General features: G+C 42.0%; 1 protein-coding gene across 5 annotated transcripts in view; it reads right to left on the bottom strand.

Moving 5' to 3' along the window:
* Positions 1 to 25637, bottom strand: part of LOC129829811 (transmembrane protein 269-like) — a 33739-nt gene extending 8102 nt beyond the window's left edge. Inside the window, exons 1-5 of one of the 5 annotated variants that reach the window (XM_055891743.1) lie at positions 25391 to 25627; positions 11748 to 11808; positions 7351 to 7498; positions 2944 to 3041; positions 34 to 177 (exon numbers count right to left, since the gene is read on the bottom strand). In XM_055891743.1, coding sequence (XP_055747718.1) covers positions 34 to 177; positions 2944 to 3041; positions 7351 to 7498; positions 11748 to 11772 — 415 coding nt within the window. In that variant the 5' untranslated portion in view covers positions 11773 to 11808; positions 25391 to 25627. The other 4 variants (XM_055891744.1, XM_055891746.1, XR_008755455.1 and 1 more) reach the window with 4 other exon arrangements.
* Positions 25638 to 26447: the final 810 nt, after the last annotated feature.

Here is a 26447-nt window from a genome sequence, read left to right as displayed (position 1 = left end):
CATGCTTTTTTTCTGCTTGATGGCGTTCCTTACCGCTGGAGAAGAAGCAGAGTCGGACAATCACAGACAGGACATAGCACATGCACAGAATGTTGTCCATTAAGGCATGTGTCCTCAGGAGCAATGAAGTTGCAATCCCAAAGGTTGTGAAATCTGCAAAATCATCCAGTTTAGCACCTGAACCAGAAAGACAGGAAGTGACTAGTTATACATTTGTCTCATGACTTCGAGTCACTCAGATTAACATGCTACTGCTGTGAGGCTAGTTCACTGCTAATGCCTTCTTACAGAAGGCAAAACAAGTTTATCTAATCTTGTTTATGCCAACAGCCTACTTATCAGTGTGTGTGAGTATGTACACGTGCGTGCATGCGTGAGTGTGTTTGTCTGTAGTGGACATTTCAGTGTCAACCTTACAGGCCTGCCACTTTCCTCTGTAAACAACATTCCCAAATGCCACAGTCTATTTGTCCCCCCTGAGCAGGGAGAATGTTTTTACTGAGCGACGAGCATGAGGTGATTCTGACCCCAGCTCCAATGAACGAGATGGAATTCCACAGCACAGGGGTCAACAATTTTAGCAATTTCAGATATGCTGAGAGCCCAAAGCATTGGGATAAAACAGACAATTGGAGCATGATCTCCCCGAATTAGAATGCTTAATCGTAAAGTGATTGTTCAATTGACACAAAAAGGGGGGGGTACAACAACACCCACCTGCAAAGTCATGCAGAAAAATACTGTCGGGACACAAAGCCAAAGCCCGAAATGTCCGGGTGACGATGCATTGTGGTGCACCTGCCGGGAGCTATTTCAGGCAGCCGTGGCGACCACGGTAGTGTAGACGTGACTATCTGCACACAGGAGGTTGTCATGTACAAAGTATGTACTTTTATGTTGTGATCATTTGAGAATGTGCTGTGTCGGGAACAATGAGTATGGAAACGTTAGCTATGCATTTCCTAATAATACACAAGTCTTTTAAATAGCCCTACGGCTGAGGGAATTCAACAACATGAAGCCATTGCAATGCAGAGAAGATAATTTATTGAACTACATACAAAGATAGAAGCAGATCAGGATCAGATCAGGATAGCAGTGACAGCAAGTACACTTAATGCAATTCAAAGTTGTTTGGTTTGCTGTCACTTAGGTGCCTTTTGGATTCTCCATGTCATTTAAGAATGTTTTTTATTGGGTCTTCAGAAGGAAAACCAGTTCTCTGCTGTCACTTACAGTGCCTTCTGAAAGTAATCACACTGCTCAACTTAATGTGTTACAGCCTGAATTCAAAAATGGATTAAAACAACAATTCTCACCCATTTACACCCAACACTCCATAATGACAGTGAAAACATGTTTTTAGAAATGTTTGCACATTTATTGAAAATGTAATATATAAATCTCATTAACATAAGTATTCACAGCACTGAGTCAAAACATGTTAGAACCACCATTTGGCTGCAATTACCGCTGTGACTTTCTGGGTAAGTCTAAGAGCTTTGCACACCTGGATTGTACAATATTTTCTTTCCAGCTCCGTCAAGTTGGTTGTTGATCATTGGTATACAGCTATTTTCAAGTCATCCCATAGATTTTGAAGGCCACTAAGGAACATTCAATGTCCTCTTGGTAAGCAACTCCAACGTATATTTGGTCTTGTGTTTTAGGTTATTGTGCTGCTGAAAGGTGAATTCATCTCCCAGTGTCTGGTGGGAAGCAGACTGAAGCAGGTTTTCCTTTAAGATCTTGCCTGTGCTTAGCTCTATTTAGTAATTATTTTCTCCTGAACAACTCCCCAGTCCTTAACGATTATAAGTCCATCCATAACATGATGCAGTCACCACTATGCTTGAAAATAAGGAGAGTGGTACTCAGTAATGTGTTGTATTGGATTTGCCCCAAACATAACACTTTGTATTCAGGACAAAAAGTTAAATGCTTTGCCACATTTTTTGCAGTTTTACTTTAGTGCCTTATTGCAAACAGGATGCATGTTGTAGATAACTTGTATTCTGTATAGGCTTCCTTTTTACTGTCAATTAGGTTTGTATTGTGGAGTAACTACAATGTTGTTGATCCATCCTCAGTTCTCTTATCACAGCCGTTAAACAGTTTTAAAGTCACCACTGGTGATATCCCTGACTGGTTTCCTTCCTCTCTGGTAACTGAGTTAGGAAGGACGCCTGTATCTTTGTAGTGACTGGGTGTATTGATACCCCATCGAAAGTGAAATTAATAACTTCATGCTCAAAGGAATATTCCATTTTTTTCTACCAGTAGGTGCCCTTTACGACGCATTGGAAAACCTCCCTGGTCTTTATTGTTGAATCTGAAACATGTCTAAAAACATAATCCCACTGATATTATGGGGTATTGTGTGTAAACCAGTGATAATTTAATCCATTTAAAACTCAGGCTGTATCACAACAAAATGTGGAAAATGTCAAGAGGGGCGAATACTTTCTGAAGGCACTGTATCTACACTTCCAAACGAGTTCTCCGGCTGTCCCCATAGGAAAACACTTTTTGGTTCCATGTAAAACTCTGTAGAAAGGGTTCTACCTGGAACCGAAAGGGTTCTCCTATAGAGACAGCCAAAGAACCTTTTTAGGTTATAGATTTTTCTAAGAGTGTATGCTGATCTGCTTCTACCTCTGTAAAATATGTAAATACATCGGTAAATTCACTTCTCTGCATTATACATGCCTCCCTTTTCTGTCTTTTCAGGAGTAACTGTTGCCTTTTGATCCACCAGCTATAATGACCAGTGCCTGTAGTAGCCTGTAGTAGAGGGCTGGGCTGTGTGCATCACTAACCTGGTTCCATATGTTTGTGTGGTCTTGCCCTCTCATAGTTATTTTCAAACTAACATGTTTCAGGCTAGTGCATCAGCGTGTCTGTGGAAGTTTAACCCTGGGAAATGGACATCACTCCACTCACCTAGTGCAGAGCATGCATCCAGTCGCCTGGCAACTGCCCCGTCTGCCAAATCCAGCAGGTAGCCAATCAGGACCAGCCAGCAGGCAGCATGTTGGTGGCTGGAAAATGAGGGTCGAATGTTGGGTAGAATTTTATTTTGCAATACAGAAATCACTAGGTACTTACATGATAAAACTGTAATTACACAATTATAACCTACGCATTACTTGTTTGTTACCACTGGACCTACTTAGGATGCTTGATGGCAGAAGATATACTGTATATTCTACTTACTTAGCTGCTTGTCACACCATATACACTCAGTGGCCAGTTCATGAAAATGGTTCGCTCCTAAAGACAGTGAGACATGTGGCTGGCTACGTAAAGCAGGCAGACGTCGAGGCATTCAGTTACTGTTTGATTGAACGTTAGAATGGGTAAAAAAAGTGACCTAAGCGACCTTGAGCATGGTATAATTGTCAGTGCCAAGTGCGCCGGATCCAGTATCTCAGAAACGGCCGGCATCCTGGGTTTTTCCAAGCACTACAGTGTCTAAGGCAGGGGTCTCCAACAGGTTGATCGCGAGCTACCAGTAGTTCACAGCCCAGCCCACCTTTGATTAGCTCAACAAACAATTCTGAAAGTACATGCAATTCACGTGTTCTTCTGCAAACTGTCATAAACAAATATCACAGGTATCAGACACTGCAAGCTCCCAGCTACTATCTACAGCTACTATCTAATCAACCCAACATTAACATTATCCCACACTTGGTTAGCCACTATTGGCTTAAAAATGCCAAGCAATTTCCAGCAATATAGCCCAGTCTGTCTGGTGTGCACATTGTCTATCCCTGTGTGTAGCCAGTTGATGTGATTACCGTCTCCTGGGTTGACAGAAATACTTTCCCCATAACCTTGTCAATTAAATGTTAACTGCAAAGTAGGCTTACCTGGCAGAAGTATATCATGAGTAAATATGTCATTTGTATCTATTTTCTATATGCAAACTGCCATGAAATGAGTGGCAGCAGTAAAGAACCATCACTAGACTGGCACACTAAAAGTGCCCATTCCTCACTCGCTACAGTGCCTTGCAAAAGTATTCATCCCCCTTGGCGTTTTTCCTATTTTGTTGCATTACAACCTGTATTTAATTTTTTTATTTGGATTTCATGTAATGGACATACACAAAATAGTCAATTGGTGAAGTAAAAAAAAAAAAAACGGAAAAGTTGTGCATGCATACAGTTGAAGTCGGAAGTTTACATACACTTAACTTGGAGTCATTAAAACTCGTTTTTCAACCACATACTCAAATTTCTTGTTAACAAACTATAATTTTGGCAGGTCAGTTAGGACATCTACTTTTGAGCATGACACAAGTAATTTTTCCAACAATTGTTCACAGACAGATTATTTCACTGTATCATAATTCAAGTGGGTCAGAAGTTTACATAGACCAAGTTGATTGTGCCTTTAAACAGCTTGGAAAATTCCATAAAATGATGTCATGGCTTTAGAAGCTTCTGATAGGCTAATTGACATCATGTGAGTCAATCGGAGGTGGACCTGTGGATGTATTTCAAGGCATACCTTCAAACTCAGTGCCTCTTTGCTTGACATCATAGGAAAATCTAAAGAAATCAGCCAAGACCTCAGAAAAAAAGTGGTTTATCCTTGGGAGCAATTTCCAAATGCCTGAAGGTACCACATTCATCTGTACAAACAATAGTATGCAAGTATAAACATGGGACCACGCAGCCGTCATACCGCGCAGGAAGGAGACGCGTTCTGTCTCCTAGAGATGAATGTACTTTGGTGCGAAAAATGCTAATCAATCCCAGAACAACAGCAAAGGACCTTGTGAAGATGCTGGAGGAAACAGATACAAAAGTATGTATATCCACAGTAAAACGAGTCCTATATTGACATAACCTGAAAGGCCGCTCAGCAAGGAAGAAGCCACTGCTCCAAAACCGCCATAAAAAAGCCAGACTACGGATTGCAACTGCACATGGGGACAAAGATCATACTTTTTGGAGAAATGTCCTCTGGTCTGATGAAACAAAAATAGAACTGCTTGGTCATAATGACCATCGTTATGTTTGGAGGAAAAATGGGGACGCTTACAAGCCGAAGAACACCATCCCAATCGTGAAGCACGGGGGTGGCAGCATCATCTTGTGGGGGTGCTTTGCAGCCGGAGGGACTGGTGCACTTCACAATATAGATGGCATCATGAGGACGAAAAATTATGTGGATATATTGAAGCAACATCAAGACATCAGTCAGGAAGTTAAAGCTTGGTTGTAAATGGGTCTTCCAAATGGACATGAGCATACTTCCAAAGTTGTGGCAAAATGGCTTAAGGACAACAAAGTCAAGGTATTGGAGTGGCCATCAGAAAGCTCTGACCTCATTCCCATAGAACATTTGTGGGCAGAACTGAAAAAGCGTGTGCAAGCAAGGAGGCCTACAAACCTGACTCAGTTACACCAGCTCTGTCAGGAGGAATGGGCCAATATTCACCCAACTTATTGTGGGAAGCTTGTGGAAGGCTACCTGAAACGTTTGACCCAAGTTAAACAATTTGAAGGCATTGCTACCAAATACTAATTGAGTGTATGTAAACTTCTGACCCACTGGGAATGTGATTAAAGAAATAAAAGCTCAAATAAATAATTCTCTATTATTTTGACATTTCACATTCTTAAAATAAAGTGGTGGTCTGACCTAGACTGGGAATTTTTACTAGGATTAAAGGTCAGGAATTGTGAAAAACTGAGTTTAAATGTATGTGAAATCTAAGTGTATATATACACAACAGATCAAGTTCTGTTTGTCTTATTTCTTGTTTATTTCACAGTTAAAATATTTTGCATCTTCAAAGTGGTAGGCATGTTGTTTAAATCAAATGATACAACCTCCCCAAAAAATTCATTTTAATTCCAGGTTGTAAGGCAACGAAATTGGAAAAAATACTTTTCGCAAGCCACTGTAGACATGCAATTAAAGAGCAAGATACAATTAAAAAGGGGAATTACACCAACAAAAATCCACATTTGTTAAGTGTTCTTCCGGACCTAAAAAAAATGGTATTCTAATGTTATTTAACCATTGACCTGAACTCAGAACTTCTAATTTCATTATTTTTCTATGAACAATTGTAATTGAGTGATAAAAAAAAGTTAATCTAAAACAGCAAAGAAATAACACTGACAACATAATTTGGGAAATTATAAAACATAATTTGTGAGAGAATAAACTTGTCGATTTTATAGTGCCCCCTTAAAGTTGTTTATTAACCATGTATATTGACAGAAAACAGTGCACTACTTTCTCTTGTACACTAAGGACTCGGAAGAGTTGCAGGGGAGAGAAGAATGTGCCTATTTGGGGGGAAAAAGTAGCTCATGACATGTTTAAAAAAATTCAAACTAGCTCTCATGCTAGAAAAGGTTGGAGACCCCTGGTCTAAGGTTTACTGAGAGTGGTGAAATAAACAAAAAACAGTCAGCGGCAGTCCTGTGGGTGAAAACAGCTCGTTGATGAGAGGTTGAAGGACAATGGCAAGAATCGTGCAAGTTAACAGGCGGGCCACAAACCGGCAAATAACAGCGCAGTACAAAAGTGGTGTGCAGAACGGCATCTGGGAACGTACAACTCGTTGGTCCTTGTCACAGATGGGCTATTGCATCAGACGACCACACCAGGTTCCACTCCTATCAGCTAAAAACAACAAAGAAGTGGCTCCAGTGGGCGAGCGAACACAAACACTGAACATTTGAGGAGTGGAAAAACATTGCCTGGTCCAACGAATCCCAGTTCCTGTTAAGTCATACTGATGGCAGAGTCAGGATTTGGCATAAGCAGCATGAGTCCATGGCCTGGTGACAACGGTACAGGTTGGTGGCAGTGGTGTGGGGAATTGTTTCCTGGCACACATTAGATCCCTTGACAATTGAGCAACATTTGAATGCTACACCTTGTAGAAGCCATGCCCTGAAGAATTTAGGCTGTTCTGGAGGCAACAGGGGGGTCTGACCTGGTACAAGATGGGTATACCTAATAAAAACTGTAAACGAGTGAATATTATTTAACTTCAATAACGCTTTAAGGGTGGTGTTTGAAGTGTGCTGTATAATGTTTTAGAGCTGAAGGCCAGATGACCTGACCTTGTTAAGCTGCTTGTATTCATCTTGGTCTTCCCTCAACAGCTCAGCTTGTTTGGCAGGACATGTGTGTTTTAACTGTCAATATGGCAATCAAATTTGTTTTGAATAAAAATATGCCTCACAGATTTACAAAGATGTACGCTGCTGTAACATAATACTGCCACTTACAAATCCATTTACTAGTAGAAACATTCAATCCATACTATAGTTTCTTAAATAAAATCAGATACTGAAATGTGTGTTCACTCACCCGTTCAGGCTGCAGAGAATAGAGGCCATGCCCATGAGCATGTTGGCCATAGACAGAGCATTGGCTGCATTTTTGCGTACAAACTCCTTGAGCTGGACACCAGTGGCCTGCTCGCTCAGCAAGAGCTTATTGGTGTGCTGGAAGAAACCTGAGAACAGTGAGGACAGTGATTGCTATTAGCTAGTGGTCTATTTTAGGTTCACTTAGCTGCTCTGAAGAGGATTGTTGCTAAAACACTACAGATATGATAGGACCATATCATATCTGATGGCCATACTTATACTGCTGTACAGTACGCCAAAAGTGCTATCCTGTTTAAACGGATGTCAAACAAACCAAACAGGCAAAATAATCATTGCTATAACAATTTTGTTTTGCAAATGATCAGGTTTAACTTGTTTGGCTCATATGACTTGCTACTTAAGTGGCCCCTCAACACCAGGACAGCAATCAGCAGTTGTACCAAGATATGGAAAAAAGAGGAGTGAAAATTAAAGGGCCAAAGTAAAGCCCCATGCACCCACCCTACAGCAGTACTTGTAACCAGCATGTTGAGTATATGGTATTACCTAAATACATATACAAGTGATTTAGATTGTAACAATTATAATTTTTTGAAGCACACAGTATTAAATCATGTATTTCGTTATCAAAGAATGAACATTTGCAAAGAAATGTCATTTTTAATATACAAATTGTACATTATTTACAAACCTATACAAAACTGATTCATGTAACTAATAAAAAGTAGTAGCACTTACCAAGTAGTATGTACGTTTATTGGAGACCCACCATTCGATAGACTATTCCACTTTTCAGAATAAAACATTCAAATGAGGGGGCTGGCTCAGTATGTACAGTAAACACCATTTGATAGTGTCAATATTGTCATAGTGACTCATGTAATACTTATTTTGCAAATATACACTACCGGTCAAAAGTTTTAGAACACCTACTCATTCAAGTTTTTTTTTATTTTACTATTTTCTACATTGTATAATAGTAGTGAAGATGAAATAACACATATGGAATCATATAGTAACCAAAAAAAAGTTTTAAACAAATCAGATTCTTCAAAGTAGCCACCCTTTGCCTTGATGACAGCTTTCCACTCTTGGCATTCTCTCAACCAGCTTCTTGAGGTAATCACCTGGAATGCATTTCAATTAACAGGTGTGCCTTCTTAAAAGTTAATTTGTGGAATTTCTTTCCTTCTGAATGCATTTGAGCCCATCAGTTGTGTTGTGACCAGGTAGGGGGGGATACTAGTTGGTATAAGGCCAAGTCCATATTATGGCAAGAACAGCTCAAATAAGCAAAGAGAAACGACAGTCCATCATTACTTGAAGGTCAGTCAATATGGAAAATTTCAAAAACTTTGTTTCTTCAAGTGCAGTCGTAAAAACCATCAAGCGCTATGATGAAACTGGCCCTCATAAGGACCACCACAGGAATGGAAGACCCACAGTTACCTCTGCTGCAGAAGATACGTTCATTAGTTACCAGCCTCAGAAATTGCAGCCTAAGTAAATGCTTCAGTGTTCAAGTAACAGAGATCTCAACAGGAGATGACTGTGTGAATCAGGTCGAATTACTGCAAAGAAGCCACTACAAAAGGACACCAATAAGAAGAGACTGCTTGGGCCAAGAAACACGAGCAATGGACATTAGACCGGTGGACATTTGTCCTTTGGACTGGAGTCCAAATTTGAGATTTTTGGTTCCAACCGCCGTGTCTTTGTGAGATGCGGTGTGGGTGAACGGATGATCTCCGCATGTGCATTTCCCCCATAAAGCATGGAGGAGGTGGTGTTCTAGTGTAGGGGTGCTTTGCTGGTGAGACTGTCTGTGATTTATTTAGAATTCAAGGCACACTTAACCAGCATGGCTACCACAGCATTCTGCAGCGATACGCCATCCCATCTGGTTTGCGCTTAGTGGGACTATCTTTTGTTTTTCAACAGGACAATGACCCAACACACCTCCAGGCTGTGTTAGGGCTATTTGACCAAGGAGGAGAGTGATGGAGTGCTGAATCAGATGACCTGGCCTCCACAATCACCCGACCTCAACCCAATTGAGATGGTTTGGGATGAGTCGGACCGCAGAGGGAAGGAAAAGCAGCCAACAAGTGCTCAGCATATGTGGGAACTCCTTCAAGACTGCTGGAAAAGCATTCCAGGTGAAGCTGGTTGAGAGAATACCAAGCTGTCATCGAGGCAAAGGGTGGCTATTTGAAGAATCTCAAATATATTTTGATTTGTTTAATACTTTTTGGTTACTACATTATTGAATAATTGTTATTTCATAGTTTTGATGTCGTCCCTATTATTCTACAATGTAGAAAACAGTAAAAATAAAGAAAACCCTTGAATGAGTAGGTGTTCTACAACTTTGACCGGCAGTGTATAGTACATTTATAGTGGAGACAGACTGGTGGGGAGGGAGTAAGGGACTGTGCATACATATTACTATGATTTAGTCATGGACTGTCCACACATAGTACTATACTATAGTAATGGACTATCCTCCACACATACAACTATAGTGCAACCCTGAGATATTGACTCTACCGGGCTGTTGATTCATTAAGCTGGTTGACTGGCAAAACCTGTGACCTGGAACAATGACAAACACATGGCAGCATATTTCACATGGATGGGTAGCTATTAAAAAAAAAGATCTATCTTTAACAGTTTGTCTGTTGTCTGTCTTTGTCATAGTTTGTAGAAATGGCATAGTAATTACTTGCAAATACAGTTTCCTTATACATTTGTTATGTGGAAACCAAGTATTGTTATAACAAAGTTCCTATCAGAAGTAACTGTATAATACTGAGTAATTCCATCACAGTTATTAAAGTAATCAAAGAAAGAATGTAAGGGCAATTTAATTTGACTCTCATTGAATTAATAATGACAGAATCTTGAAACATATTGAAAGGCATCATGTATAGGTCATCTTACTTAGCAAGCTGGAAGGTCTAATGATGCAAGCTGCTTCACAATGGCCAGAACTGTTTTTGTTCCTTGCAATGCTGTGAGGGTTTTCAATTAAGGCAAACAAAGGGATCTTTGTTCTTGAGTGTCTGTGGCTCTGCTAGAGAGTTTAGATTTCACACAGAAGTTAATAAACTGAAGTGATAAAAGTAGCAAAGAGGTTGTCTTCGCAGACAAAGACACACATAGCACTAAATAAAATAAACATAAATAAAAAGCTTACCATAGCAACTTAACAAAAAAAAACAGTCTAACGTCTGTACGTGAAAAAGGGTTAAAGTCATGTTCCTACTATTCTGTTTTGCACACAGAACTTCATGTGATTCCAAAGCCAGTCGAGTTCAACAGACTCTTCATCTGAAAGAAAACAGTGTATGAGACAAAGCACAAGCCAACAACAACTTCTAAGAAGAAGTTAAGTTCACTTGACAAGCATGCTTCTCATTTCCGATTTACATTACCTGGCTTTCGACAACCTAACCAGAAAACCCAAAATGGTAAACTATGCTAAATCAATAACCAGATATATTTACAGTATCTTCCACTAAGCTGTGTCTGTTTAGCCTAGAATGTTTTAAAATATTGAAATAACCCAGTTAGAACAGAAACACACTTCTTACTCTTCCGGAAAAATAAAAATGGCCATCTTGTGTTTCACAACTCAGTGGAAAGGATACGCCAGGTCTGATCCCTAATCCAGCCAGTCAATTCTGTCTCACCACTGAAAAAATACCACCAACTATCAAGCCAGAGCTAGACACATTCACACTTTTAAGTTAGTATTTCTGGGCCCATATTCAGTGTCTCAGAGTAGAAGTGCTGATCTAGGATGAGTTTTGCCTTTCAGGTTATAATGAATAAGAAAGGGGGGAAAAATAGAGATAAAGGATATTGCTGTAGCATTAAATTAAAATCTACATAATCACATATATTGATGAGTAACAATATGTATTATCCACTGTATCATTTGAAAGTAGACAACCTGCTATATCTCTAATCTAGTACAAGTATAAGGGAAAAACGTGATCTCAGATGTGAAAAAACGACACTCACTTCTATGTTAGCTACAGCACCTAAACACATAATTATTATCATCATCATCATCATTATGCCTAGTGGCTCATAGCTGTCCTCAACCCGGCTCTTCACATGCGTGTGTCTTTGACTTGACCCTTTGGGCTTGACTATGCGTGTGTCTTTGACTTGACCCTTTGGGCTTGACTATTTCCATCTACTGCATCTACCCTCAAATACTGCATACTACAGTACCTTACCACCACACTTATAAAACAGGATACAAGTTTTGCATGATTCTTACCAGGACCTCTAGTGTTGACACAGATAATCAAAACCTTGTCATGCACATTTGCCCAGGGGCACCCAAAAACAATCACTTACCAGAGGATGGAGTCAGCAGAATCATGGTTCTCTCTGCGTCAGTCTGCCCACAGCACAACAGCTGGAAAAAATACAACATTTAGGGACTGTTTCCAAGAAACAGATTAAGCCTAGTTCTGGACTGAAAAACATACTTAAAAGGAAATAGCATTTTCAGTTAAGTTTAGTTGATTTTGGATCCCCATTAGCTGCTGAACATGCAGCAGCTACTCTTCCTGGGGTCCAAAGGAAAATGTACAAATACATGACAAAGTACAGAACAGTAAGACAAAAATATCATAAGATATTACATTTAAAAAAGTTATTGGAAAGACAGACAACAAAAATGCTATTTCCACATAATTCATAGATATACGGTAGAGTTAAATTAGATCTTTAGAGAGGAGAGGCGCTGTGCTAAAAAAGGATCAACATCAGATTGTAAATGAAACTTACTTTTTGCCAGAGTAAACTCTGGTGGCTGAGCTTTCCACAATGACTTTATACATAACTGAGCGACGCATTTAGTGTGGTTTTTTTGTTTGGGTATCGTGACGAAATCCATCGTCACATGTCTGATGGGGTATGTACATCTGTTTGAAGTGTATGCAAACAGATTATACAAGTGGTTAGGCATTGTCAAACACGTTTCTCAAAAAGACTAGAAGTAGTCAATTTCTCCTCAACCATTAAACACTATCATGCATGTTGTTGATGTTAGTTATGTGTTAAGGGCAAAGCGTGCTGCTTTGTTTTGAGCCAGCTGCAGCTTTGCTAGGTCTTTCTTTGCTGCACCTGACCATACTACCGAACAGTAGTCAAGATGGGACAAGATCAGAGCCTGAATAACTAGTACAGTAGATGTGTCAAATGCAGAACATATATTTTTTTTCATAACAGACATACCTCTCCCCATCTTCACAACAACTTTGTCAATATGACTTGACATCCTCCTAGGAGTTCAGCTTTTTAAACGGTCACACCCTTTATGCACAACTCCAGTTGAGGTTTAGGTCTAAGAATGGTTTGAACCAAATACAATGCTTTTGTTTTTAGATGTATTTAAGACCAGTTTATTGTGAATTACCCATTCTGACACGAACATCTTGCTAAGAGTCTTAGTGAAAACACTGGCTTTCGGTGCTGATGTGTAGAAAGTGCAAACATCAGCATACATAATCATTTTAGCTTGGTTAATCATTTGTGGTACATCATTTGTAAAAATAGAGAAGAGTAACGGACCAAGGCTACTGCCCTGAGATACCGCACTGTACATATCTGATGTTAGAGAAGCAGCTTAGCCAATCAGTCATCTGAGTCAATACAGTACAAGTTGAGTGCCCTTCCCTAAATGCATGCTGAAAGTCAGTAGTTTATAATGTTATTTTTCAAAGAACAAAAAAATGACTGTTAAAAAATGACTCAGTTTACTAAGAGCAGGCAGCAAACTGATTGGGTGGCTGTTAAGGCCAGCAAAGGGTGCTTTACTATTTTTAGGTAGTGTAATTACTTCCTTGCACACCTGTGGACACACAAACACTTATTTAGGCTTTGGTTAAAAACATGGCAAATAAGGGTGGCAATAATGTCTGCTACCATTATCAATAGTTTACCATCTAAGTTCTCTATACCTGGTGGCTTGTCATTATTGATGCATAACAATTGTTTTTCCACCTCCTCCACACAAACTTAACCAAATTCAAAACAGAAATCCTTCTCTTTCATTATTAGATCTTCAATACACAAATATGATGGTTTACTGTTCAATGTTATTAAACTTCTCAAATTGTCCACTTTACCAGTGAAACTGCCATTGAAATGATTGGCTATATCAAAATATTTTGTTATAAATGACCCATCAACTTAAAACTACTAGCAAACAGCTCAGACACCTCACAGGACATGCCACCATGAGTTTCTTCACAGTCCAAGTCCAGAACAGACTCTGGGAAATGCACAGTATTACATAGAGCCATGACTACATGGAACTCTATTCCACATCAAGTAACTCAAGTAAGCAGTAAAAACTACATCTTATGGAACAACACGGACAGTGAAGAGACACACACACAATATTACAATGTATGGTAATGTACCTGATCCATCCTACTCAGCACCAAGGACTGCGTGCGCCAGGGAGGGCGCGGTTACATCCAGGGGATAGAACCTCAAAAGGTGTGAGGTGGAGCCCAACTAGCCGCCGCACAAATAAACAGAGCGCATGAAGGTCGTTAAAGGGCTTGGCCGTGGCCAAGGAGAGCAACAAGGCCATCTTATAAGACATAGTCTTAAGAGCCACTGTCCCCAGAGGTTCAAAGTGATCGCATGTAATTGCATCCTGAACCAGTGGCAAGGCCCATGATGAGGCAAGTGGCTTGGAGACAGGACGGAGACTCCCTTTGATAAAACGACGAACCAGGGGGTCAGCCCCGATCGTCGTCTCACCTAGCCCTACATGGCAGGCTGAGATCACCACCAAGTATACCTTAAAGGTGGAAAAGGCCGTGCCCTTGTTGAGCCATTCCTGTAGGAAGGAGAGAACGGCAGTGATGGAACAATGACGAGGGGCCAAGTCGCGTCTCTTACACCATCTCTAAATACCCTTTACTTCAGGTCATAAAGACCTCTTGTAAAAGGGGCTATGGCGCTCTGAATTGTGGCAACCACGTTCGGAGGCAAGCTTTTTTTATTTCACCCTGTGCTTGGGATAGCAGATCCCGTCGCTGTGGGATGCGCCATAGTTGCGCGTACAGGAGAGGTACTGTACAATCTCCACCAGCCATCACTTCCCAGGCCAATGCGGGGCTATCAGGATAGTCCACTCGCCCTCACTCTGTCAAGGAGGAATGCACTCTGTCAAGAGGTGGGGGGGGAATAAAATAAACCAGGCCCACTAGCGGGAAGGCGTATATAAGCACGTCTGGCCACGTTGGGATCTCGTCGCAAACAACAAGCTACAGTGCGCATTGTCGTGCGATGCGTACAGATCAACGGCAACCCTGGCGTAATGCTCCCACACCCCCTCGACAACTTTGGGATGAAGTCGCCACTCCACAGTGAATCCGCACCAGAGCTAAGTCTGCCTGACACATGTTCCTCTGAGAGACAGATGTTCACTGCTCCATAGCAAGATCTCTCACGCCAGAGAGTGAAGTTGACAGGAGCGCATTCCTCTTTGGCGGTTGATATACACTATCGTAGACATATTGTATGACCTGACCAGTCAATTATGGAGGCCATGAGCCCAAGACACATCCAGTATGTAACTGATGTTGCCAGCCAAAACACTGAGGCAGTAGTAAAAATACGTTGCTCTTTCCATGGTGAGTCCGGAGACAATCCCAAAGAGACTTTCTGCTGCATTGGTAAGAGCAAACTTTGGGTGCGATTTATACTTAAACCTAGAGCGAGCCAGTACGTCAACACCCGGGCTATATGAACCGCTGCCTGAACCCGAGTGTCCACGCAGATCAACCAGTTATCGATGTACATCAGGACTCTTAAGCCTCTCTCCCATATGGAGGCTAGGGTGGCTTTGGCACACTTCGTGAATGTCCGTGGGGCCAGGTACAGACCGAATGGTAAGGCGAGATATTCGTAGACTATGCCCTCAAAGGCAAATCTCATATCCTGTGTGCAGTCCGAGGTGGAAATAAGAATTCTTGAGGTCTACTGTGGTGAACCACTCATTCGGACGAATCCAATCTAACAGCATGCAATAGCATTCAGAATTTGTAGACTCAGATGCTTGTTGAGTCATAGATCCAGGATGGGGCGTATCACCTTTCCCCTTTTTTGGGACCTAAGAAATAATGTCTAAAGAAGCCCTGGTGAGCTTCCTCCCTTGGTACCACGCGTACGGCTCCCTTGGCCAACAGAGACTGCATCTTGTTCTCTGGACTAGGGCCACTTCCCCCGTGCAGTGGACTGCACTATTCCCATAAAATGTGTGTGGGGGGGGACCCCTACAAGTTGTAGTTTGTACCCCTGGTCTACAGTGCATAGGACCCAAGGGGAGACTGCACACGTGCGCCACAGCTCACTGTGGGGCGCAAGGGACCCACAAGTCCCCTGGGGGGACGGGGTGAAGGGGAGCCCTGTGGAAGTTGCTCCCCTGGGGCGACTCCGCATGTGGGCAACCTGTCCCGTGGAAGGGATGTGGGACCAGCCAAGCCAGACAATAACGCCCTCGAAAGGTTCATTGTTTTGCATGGGAATATTCTGAACCATCACCCTTGGCCTATGGGCCTGTATGTAATGGGAACCATTAGAGAACTGAACTTGGGAAACAGTGTTGACCTGCCTCAACTTCTGGGTCTTGAGATGGGGGGCACCTGTGCTACAGGAGCTTGTGACCTGACGCAGGACTCCTAAGAAGACTCTGGCCGTCGAGGTCGGAGGAGCTCTGCCGGCTCCTCGAGCCCCCACACCTTGCGCTAGGTGTGCTACTTTTTCCATGTCCCTCCAAATGGAGCTGAGGTGGTCTCCGCTACTCATTGCTTGGAGTGATGCCTGTGCCCTGAGGCTTCTTAGGGATCCTCCAGTTCTGGGAGGGAGGCCTCATGGTGACGACCTGGGTGAATGTGAGCTTCTGTGGCTTGTTTCCATGGTAACAGGGAGCCCACATCTCCTTTAGTTTAGACTCGAACCTGGCCTGGATCTCCGATATGTCTGATCCAAACAGCATGCTGGGATCGAGCTGTCCATTCAGGATCTTTTCCTTCTCCCTCTCAGACATCCAGAGGGCTCTCGGGCCAACGATCTAATGCACCATGATCCTCCCAAAAGCCTCAGCGTACGCTTGAGTGGTATGGCCGATAAGGGGACTTAGCTCCATTAGCTTCTCCTGGTCGACGGTGCCAGTATTCACCAGGGAGTCCCACAGCCTGCACTACCATGGAGGGAAGATGGTTTCACAGAGCGCCCCGTCTGAGCTGCAGATCAGAAATCCTTTCATACACGGACGCAGTGAAGCGGTCATTGGGTGGAGCGAGCTTGGGGGCACAGGAAGAGGAGCTCAAAGCTGTCGGGTCAAGGTGCTCAGCCAGGGAAGGCTCCACAGGAAACGGGCTGAGCCATCCCAACGACTACATGCTGTGCATATCCAAGTGGTGGAAGTCAGGAAAAGTTGACTTGAGTGGCTCTGCCCAGGAAGACGCCAACAAGACACCAGATAGTCTGAGAAGGCTGGTAAACACTGTCAGACGGATGTAGAATCACTCAGAGGAGATTCCATCCATCCTAGTCTTCTTGGAAGGTGGGGGAGGCGTGGGATACTCAACGGCAAGTTGTGGCAGAGCCTCATTGTCTCGAAGGGGCGGTCAGTTAATGAATCCTGCACTACCTCTTCAGTCTAGTTGGGTAGCACAAATTAAGCAGAAGGTAGAAATCTTCAGGGGAGTAATCCATTTTCTGGTCAGAGAGGGCGCTGCCTGATGTCGACGAGAGCCTCCATAGAGTGTTTAGCGGCGAGGCAAGTAGTACAGAGTGGATGGGAATCCGTCCCGGACATGTAATGCCCGCACTTTGGAAGAGTAAGCTTTGCTCTGCTTTTTCTCCCCCTTCCCTGACGACTTAGCTGGTGAGAATGTTGACACCTCGTTTCGACTAAACGGATGAAAGCAAATGGAATTACCGGGGGTCTAGCTAGCCAGAAACAGAAAACTTTATTTACCAAGGTGGTGGAAAAGAAATGCAATCTTTATACAGAACCAGTAAAAGGATTGGACACACCTACTCTTTCAGGGTTTTTTTCTGTATTTTTACTATTTTCTACATTGTAGAATAATAGTGAAGACGTCAAAACTATGAAATAAAACATAGAATCATTCAGTAAACCCCCCCAAAATTGTTAAACAAATCAAAATATATTTTAGATTGTTCAAAGAAGCCACCCTTTGCCTTGATGACAGCTTTGCACACTCAACCAGATTAATGAGGTGGTCACCTGGAATTCTTTTACAACAGTCTTGAAGGAGTTCCCACATATGCTTAGCACTTGTTGGCTGCTTTTCCTTCACTCTGCGTTCCAACTCATCCCAAACTAGGTTGAGGTCAGGTGATTGTGGAGTCCAGGTCATCTGATGCAACGCTCCATCACTCTCCTTCTTGGTCAAATAGCCCTTACATAGCCTGGAGGTGTGTTTTGGGTCATTGTCCTGTTGAAAAACAAATGATAGTCCCACTAAGCCCAAACGAGATGGGATGGCCTATCGCTGCAGAATGCTGTGGTAGCTATGCTGGTTAAGTGTGCCTTGAATTCTAAATAAATCAGACAGTGTCACCAGCAAAGCACCATCACACCTCCCCCTCCATGCTTCACGGTGGGAACCACACATGCAGGGATCATCCGTTCACCTACTCTGTGTTTAACAAAGACACGGCAGTTGGAACCAAAAATCTAAAATTTGGACTCATCAGATCAAAGGACAGATTTCCACTGGTCTGATGTCCATTGCTTGTGTTTCTTGGCCCAAGCAAGTCTCTTCTTATTGGTGTCCTTTAGCAATGTTTATTTTGCAGAAATTCAACCATGAAGGCTTGATTCACGCAGTCTCCTCTGAACAGTTGATGTTGAGATATGTCTGTTAACTCCCTAAGTTTGTTTTACTCACTGCTTTAGCACACTCTGCCAACCCTGATGTCCTTGCCGTGTCTGAATCCTGGCTTAGGAAGGCCACCAAAAATTTTGAGATTTCCATACCCAGACATTTTCCGTCAAGATAGAACTGCCAAAGGGGGAGGAGTTGCAATCTACTGCAGAGATAGCCTGCAAAGTAATGTCATACTTTCCAGGTCCATACCCAAACAGTTCGAACTTCTAATTTTAAAAATTAATCTCTCCAGAAATAAGTCTCTCGCTGTTGTCGCCTGCTACCGACCCCCCTCAGCTCCCAGCTGTGCCCTGGACATCCTTTGTGAATTGGTCGCCCCCCATCTAGCTTCAGTCTGTTCTGTTAGGTGACCTAAACTGGGATATGCTTAACACCCCGGCAGTCCTACAATCTAAGCTAGATGCCCTCAATCTCACACAAATCATCAAGGAACCCACCAGGTTCAACCATAAATCCGTAAACATGGGCACCCTCATAGACATTATCCTGACCAACTTGCCCTCCAAATACACCTCTGCTGTCAGGATCTCAGCGATCACTGCCTCATTGCCTATATCCGCTACGGGTCCGCAGTCAAACGACCACCCTTCATCATTGTCAAACGCTCCCTAAAACACTTCTGCGAGCAGGCCTTTCTAATTGACCTGGCCCGGGTATCCTGGAAGGATATTGACCTCATCCCGTCAGTTGAGGATGCCTGGTCATTCTTTAAAAGTAACTTCCTCACCATCTTAGATAAGCAAGCCCCGTTCAAAACATGCAGAACTAAGAACAGATATAGCCCTTGGTTCACGCCAGACCTGACTGCCCTCGACCAGCACAAAAACATCCTGTGGCGGACTGCAATAGCATCGAATAGTCCCCGCGATATGCAACTGTTCAGGGAAGTCAGGAACCAATACACGCAGTCAGTCAGGAAAGCAAAGGCTAGCTTTTGCAGAAATGTGCATCCTGTAGCTCTAGCTCCCAAAAGTTCTGGGACACTGTAAAGTCCATGGAGAACAAGAGCACCTCCGCCCAGCTGCCCACTGCACTGAGGCTAGGTAACACGGTCACCACTGATAAATCCATGATAATCGAAACCTTCAACAAGAATTTCTCAACGGCTGGCCATGCCTTCCACCTGGCTACTCCAACCTCGGCCAACAGCCCCCCCCCCCCCCGCAGCTACTCGCCCAAGCGTCCCCAGCTTCTCCTTTACCCAAATCCAGATAGCAGATGTTCTGAAAGAGCTGCAAAACCTGGACCCATACAAATCAGCTGGGCTTGACCATCTAGACCCTCTATTTCTGAAACTATCCGACGCCATTGGCGCAACCCCTATTACCAGCCTGTTCAACCTCTCTTTCATATCGTCTGAGATCCCCAAGGACTGGAAAGCTGCCGCGGTCATCCCCCTCTTCAAAGGGGGAGACACCCTGGACCCAAACTGTTACAGACCTATATCCATCCTGCCCTGCCTATCTAAGGTCTTCGAAAGCCAAGCTAATAAACAGATCACTGACCATCTCGAATCCCACCGTACCTTCTCCACTGTGCAATCCGGTTTCCGAGCTGCTCACGGGTGCACCTCAGCCACGCTCAAGGTACTAAATGATATCATAACCGCCATCGATAAAAGACAGTACTGTGCAGCCGTCTTCATCGACCTGGCCAAGGCTTTCGACTCTGTCAATCACCATATTCTTATCGGCAGACGCAGTTTTTCTGATGACTGCCTTGCCTGGTTCACCAACTACTTTGCAGACAGAGTTCAGTGTGTTCAGTTTTCTATTCAATGCCATGACAGTATCCATTGAATTAGGACTCAAATTGCAGTTCCTATGCATTCCACTAGATGTCAACAGTCTTTAGAAATTGTTTCAGGCTTGTATTCTGAAAAATGAGGAAGTAAGAGCAGTCTGAATGAGTGGACCCTAAAGTGTCAGAGCTTTTTCATGCGCGAGACCGAGAGCGTGCCTTTCTTGTTTACCTTTCATATTGATTACGTTATTGTCCGGTTGAAATATTATCGATTATTTAGGCTAAAAACAACCTGAAGATTGAATATAAACATTGTTTGACATGTTTCTATGAACTTTACAGATACAATTTTGATTTTTTTGTCTGCCTGTTTTGACTGCGTTTGAGCCTGTGGATTACTGAAGAAAACGCAAACAAAACAGAGGTTTTTGGATATAAAGAGACTTTATCGAACAAAAGGAACATTTGAGTAAATTAATGTCTGCTGAGTGCAACCATATGAAGATCGTCAAAGGTAAGGGATTAATTTTATCTCTATTTCTGACTTGTGTAACTCTTCTACTTGGCTGGTTACTGTTTGTAATGATTTGTCTACTGGGCTATGTTCTCAAATAATCGCAAGGTATGCTTTCGCCGTAAAGCATTTTATTTATTTTTATCTGACACTGTGGTTGGATTCACAAGAAGTTAAACTTTAAACCTATGTAAAATATGTTTTGTTTTCAGAATTTTTATATTGAGTGTTTCTGTACTTGAATTTGGCGCCCAGCAGTTTCACTGGCTGTTGAAGAGGTGGGACGCTAACGTCTCACGTACCCAAGAGAGGTTAATTGAACTCTGAAGCATTTATCTGGGCTGCATTTTCTGAGGCTGGTAATAATGAACTTATCATCTGCAGCAGAGGTATCACTGGGTCTTCCTTTCCTGTGGTGGTCCTCATGAGAGCCATTTTCATCATAGCGCTTGATGGTTTTTGCGACTGCAAATTTTCCGAATTGACTGACCTTCATGTCTTAAAGTATTGATGGACTGTCGTTTCTCTTTGCTTTGAGCTGTTCTTGTCACAATATGGACTTGGTCTTTTACCAAATAGGGATATCTTCTGTATAACAACCCTACCTTGTCACAACACAGCTGATTGGCTCAAATGCATTAAGGAAATACATTTGAAATGCATTCCATGTGACTACCTCATGAATCTGGTTGAGAGACTGACAATATTGTGCAATGCTGTCATCAAGGCAAATGTTGGCTACTTTGAAGAATCTCAAATATATTTTGATTTGTTTAACACTTTTTGGGGTGTTATTTCATATTTTTGATGTCTTCACCATTATTCTACAATGTAGAATATAGTAAAAAATAAAATAAAAACCCTTGAATGAGTAGGTGTAGGACCTGCCTTGTTGACAGTGCTGTCAAGAAGGTACAGCAGCTCCTTATCATGGACATACTTCTCCCCATCTTAGATACTGTTGTATCAATATGTTTTGACCATGACAGTACAATCTAGGGTTACTCCAAGCATTTTAGTCATCTCAACTTGCTCAATTTTCACATTATTAATTACAAGATTTAGTTGATGTTTAGGGTTTAGTGAATGATTTGTCCCAAATACAATGCTTTAGAAATATTTAGGACTAAGTTATTCCTTGCCAGCCACTCTAACTGGAACTCTTTGTTAAGTGTTGTAGTCATTTCAGTCGCTGTAGTAGCTGTTGAGTCATCCGCATACATAGACACTCTGGCTTTCCTCAAAGCCAGTAGCAATTCATTAGTAAAGATTGAAAAAAGTAATGGGCCTAGACAGCTGCCTTGGAGAATTCCTGATGCTTCCTGGATTATGTTGGAGAGGCTTCCATTAAACAACAACCTCTGTGTTCTGTTAGACAGGTAACTCTTTATCCACAATATAGCAGGGGGTGTAAAGCCATAACACATAGGGATGCACGATATATCGTAATCGGACGATATTAGCCAAAAATGCCAACATCGGCCGATGTCTAGTTTAACACTCATGTGCAAAACCGATGTCAAAGCTAACGTGCATACCTATATAACGTAAGTAGATGACATAATTAAAAAGACAGCGCTACACAGACAAAAGCAGAAAAATGCTAAGCACACACTTCCAACAACTAAACAAGTTCAAGTCAAGCAGTCATTTTAAAGAGTAAGACATTTTCACTGAGACAACTCAAAGGCGAAATCCATTAATGCCAAGATAATGGAATTCATTGGCCTTGACAATCAATCATGCTCTGTCGTGGATTATGTTGGCTTTCGCCGACTGGTCGAGTCCCGGTATACACTATTTTTCAAATGTTGCCCTACCGGAGTTACACAGTATTGTTGAAACTCACATCCATGAGCTTCACTACTGACATTTGGTCCAGCGATGTCAGCCCCATGAGCATTATGTGTCTGACAGCACAGTGGGTCGACGAGGATTTCATACTGAGGAAAGCCGTATTGCATGCTCAAGAATGTGCTGGTTCTCATAACGCTGCTCCAATTTCAATGGCATTTGAGAACATGAACACACTACTGGCTCCATTCAAACAACTGACTGGGGAAATAAGCTCATCAACTGCGTCTGCAGCAGACGTGATACCGTCTGTCATGGCAATGAAACGGCTGCTCAACAAAACTTCTGACACAGACCGTGGGGTTAAAACTTGAGGCTGTGAACAAGCGATTCGGTGGCATTCTCTCTGAGCCTCTTTACCATGCTCGACACAAGGTACAAGGACCGCTACTTCGATGCAGACAAACAGGGTTAACGTGAAATGTTACATACACAGCTGGACAAGATGGAGACGGACACAGTGACAGTGCGCACCGAGGAAGAGAGGCCATGGACAAACAGCGCTGAAACTTCACTGCTTGACATGCATGATGAAATCCTGGTTTGGAATGAAATGATTGAACAACGAAACAGCACAGCAAGTAAGTGAAATAAATAGGTTTTGATTATGTTTTACTGGTAATGGGGACATACGTAAATGCCAACAAAATAACTTTTTGGTTAGTGTGGTGTGTGTGTAATCTTTAACTAGGCAAGTCAGTTAAGAACAAATTCTTGTTTACAATGACGCCTACCCCGGACAATGCTGGGCCAATTGTGTGCTGCCCTATGGGACTCCCAATCACAGCCGGATGTGATACAGGATTCGAACCAGGGACTGTAATGATGCCTCTTGCACTGAGATGCAGTGCCTTAGACCGCTGTGTCTGTGTGTGTTAACTATTTAACTGTATTAGAATGCTTAAAAGGCTGCAATTTTTTTTTGAGGGATCGTTTTTTGAGGCCAAGGAAAATGTCAAAAGCCGCATTGAAGTCTAACAAAACAGCCCCCACAATCTCTTTATCATCAATTTCTCTCAGCCAATCATCAGTCATTCGTGTAAGTGGTGGCAGGTAGCCTAGTGGTTAGAGCGTTGGACTAGTAACCGAAAGTTTACAAGATCGAATCCCTGAGCTGACAAGGTAAAAATCTGTCGTTCTGCCCCTGAAAAAGGCAGTTAACCCACTATTCCTAGGCCGTCATTGAAAATAAGAATTGCCTAGTTAAATAAAAGGTAAAAAAAATGTAAAGTGCTTGTTGAATGTCCTATATAGGCATGCTGAAAGTTCGTCAATTTCTTTACTGTAAAATAGCATTGTATCTGGTCAAACACAATATTTTCCAAAAGTTTACTGAGGGTTGGTAACAGGCTGATTGGTCGGCTATTTGAGCCAGTAAAGGGGGCTTTACTATTCTTAGGTAGCGGAATTACCATTGCTTCCCTCTAAGCCTGAGGGCACACACTTTCCAGTAGGCTAAAATTGAAGATATGGCAAATAGGAGTGGTTGAATAAGGCTTCAACCAATGACCCGCAAGAGGGTGTGTCCCATAGTGAGATAACCCAGTCGACTAAGAGAACAATTTGCTGCATTTTGATTTTACTTTATTTTCATTTGTATTATCTGTCCTAATGTATAGTCAACTTCATAACATATTACAATGACTGCTATAACAATGGTGCACATAATCGTGGTATATTCAGTGCTCCAGGTTTGAGGTCTGTATTTGACCATTATGGTAGGCTACAAGACAATTTCACTGGTTTAATCCCCTGCAGTTATAATTGACTGAGCTATCTAATTATTATTGTAGGGACTCTGATCTAGGCATAAATAAACACTGTAGGCCTATGGCTAAAGTAACTCAATCAACCACCAATCTCTCTGATAATTATATATCAAATTAATCTGTCGGAAACGCAATTGTGTGCTGCCCTATGGGACTCCAGAATCACAGATCACTGCACCTGTATATAGCCCATCCAACTACCTCATCCCCATACTGTTATTTATTTTGCTCCTTTGCACCCCAGTATCTCTACTTTCACATTCATCTTCTGCACATCTATCACTCCAGTGTTTAATTGCTATATTGTAATTATTTCGCCACTATGGCCTATTTATTGCCTTACTTCCCGTATCCTACCTCATTTGCACACACTGTATATAGACTTTTTCTATTGTATTATTGACTGTATGTTTGTTTATTCCATGTATAACTCTGTGTTGTTGTTTGTGTCACACTGCTTTGCTTTATCTTGGCCAGGTTGCAGTTGTAAATGAGAACTTGTTCTCAACTAGCCTACCTGGTTAAATAAAGGTGAAATAAAAAAATAAAATTCATTCACAAAAAAAAACATTAGGCTCACAATGTACCAAGCCATAGCAGCCTCATCTATTATAGTCAAAAACGCTCCAAAATAAGACTATCAATTTCATTTTCAAAGGAAAATCTATTTCAAAAGCAATATTTATTGTACATTTTCAAAACATGAACTACTACAAGTTCCTAAACACAGTCAAAGTACTAGAGTATCTAGCTACAACAGATAACAAGTCCGACTGTGGGCTCGGCAGTAGCCTATAGATTGATCCGGTGAGTGTGAGCACACTACGCAGTTTCTTCAGCACCAGAGCCACGCGCATCATCATAAATTCTTCACCGGTTTACTACGTTCAATAGTCTATACAGAGGGTAAAGTTGGGCGCTAAACGCATAATTCTCACTGTAGATAGTATTTTTAAATCTTAAATTATTTTCAAAATACAAAAACAAAATGGTTGCTGCAATTTTATTTTATACAAAGTGCGTCACACATTGAGAACAAAATCTTCGATCCATAGCCTCTCTAAATAAAATTGACTGAAATGCTCATAAAAATTGCATATAGGAGACAATAATCGGTTTTATGCACACTATGTAAGCTGATATGCGGTTAGTTTAAACAGTTGTACTTACCTGGAATGACCTAAAGATGCTGCTGAAATAGTGCAAATGATTGACACGTCTTGAATGGAACTAAACAATCGTATTAAATAAATCTCTCTTCTGTAATAGTTACTTCTTCATGTGTACAAAGTGGCTGTTTATCGCATTCCAATAATGATTCTCCTGTCCAAAGTATCTCACTTTGCGTCTCAGCGCGCCTGCTTTTAAAGCCCCACAGACGAATCCGCTAGAATATTCCACCGGATGTGACGCACAAACGGTCCATTCTTGGTCTGGCCATTGTAATGAACAAATTTACGCTACAAAACCAGAAGTATGTGGACACCTGCTCGTCGACCTTCTCGTTCCAAAATTAAGGGCATTAATATGGGGTTGGTCCTCCCTTTGCTGCTATAACAGTCTTGACTCTTATGGGAAGGCTTTCCAATAGATGTTGGAACTTTGCTTACATTCAGCCACAAAAGCATTAGTGAGGTTGGGCAATTAGGCCTGGCTCGCAGTCGGTATTCCAATTCATCCCAAAGGTGTTTTATCCATGTTTTGAGGCTACACTGCGTTTCTTTACATTTACAATGTTTACAAATATTGAAGTAAAACAAGCTTATATTTTCCAGTCCTGTCACGGCCGTCAAAGAGAGGAGACCAAGGCGCAGCGTGGGATGCGTACATACTAATTTATTAAAGAACAAACACTAAACAAACTAACAAAATAACAAACGAACCATGAAGCTATGCAAAAATGAGTGCTGACAGGCAACAACACATAGACAACTACCCACACAGACAGGTGGGAAAAGGAAACCTAAGTATGGTTCTCAATCAGAGACAACGATAGACAGCTGCCTCTGATTGAGAACCACACCCGGCCAAACACACAGAAATACAAATCATAGAAAAAAGAACATAGAATGCCCACCCAAATCACACCCTGACCAAACCAAAATAGAGACATAAAAAGCTCTCTACGGTCAGGGCGTGACAAGTCCTGATGGGATCTGACAGAACTAAGCTCATGAGGCATTTAGAAATTGTAGCCTTCAAGAATCAATGGGTATATATCATTAAT

This window comes from Salvelinus fontinalis, chromosome 31, assembly GCF_029448725.1.
Source record: "Salvelinus fontinalis isolate EN_2023a chromosome 31, ASM2944872v1, whole genome shotgun sequence".
NCBI classification, from domain to species: Eukaryota; Metazoa; Chordata; class Actinopteri; order Salmoniformes; family Salmonidae; genus Salvelinus; species Salvelinus fontinalis.
The sequence above is the reverse complement of the archived record's forward strand: the minus strand, read 5'-3'. Positions and strand labels throughout refer to the sequence as shown.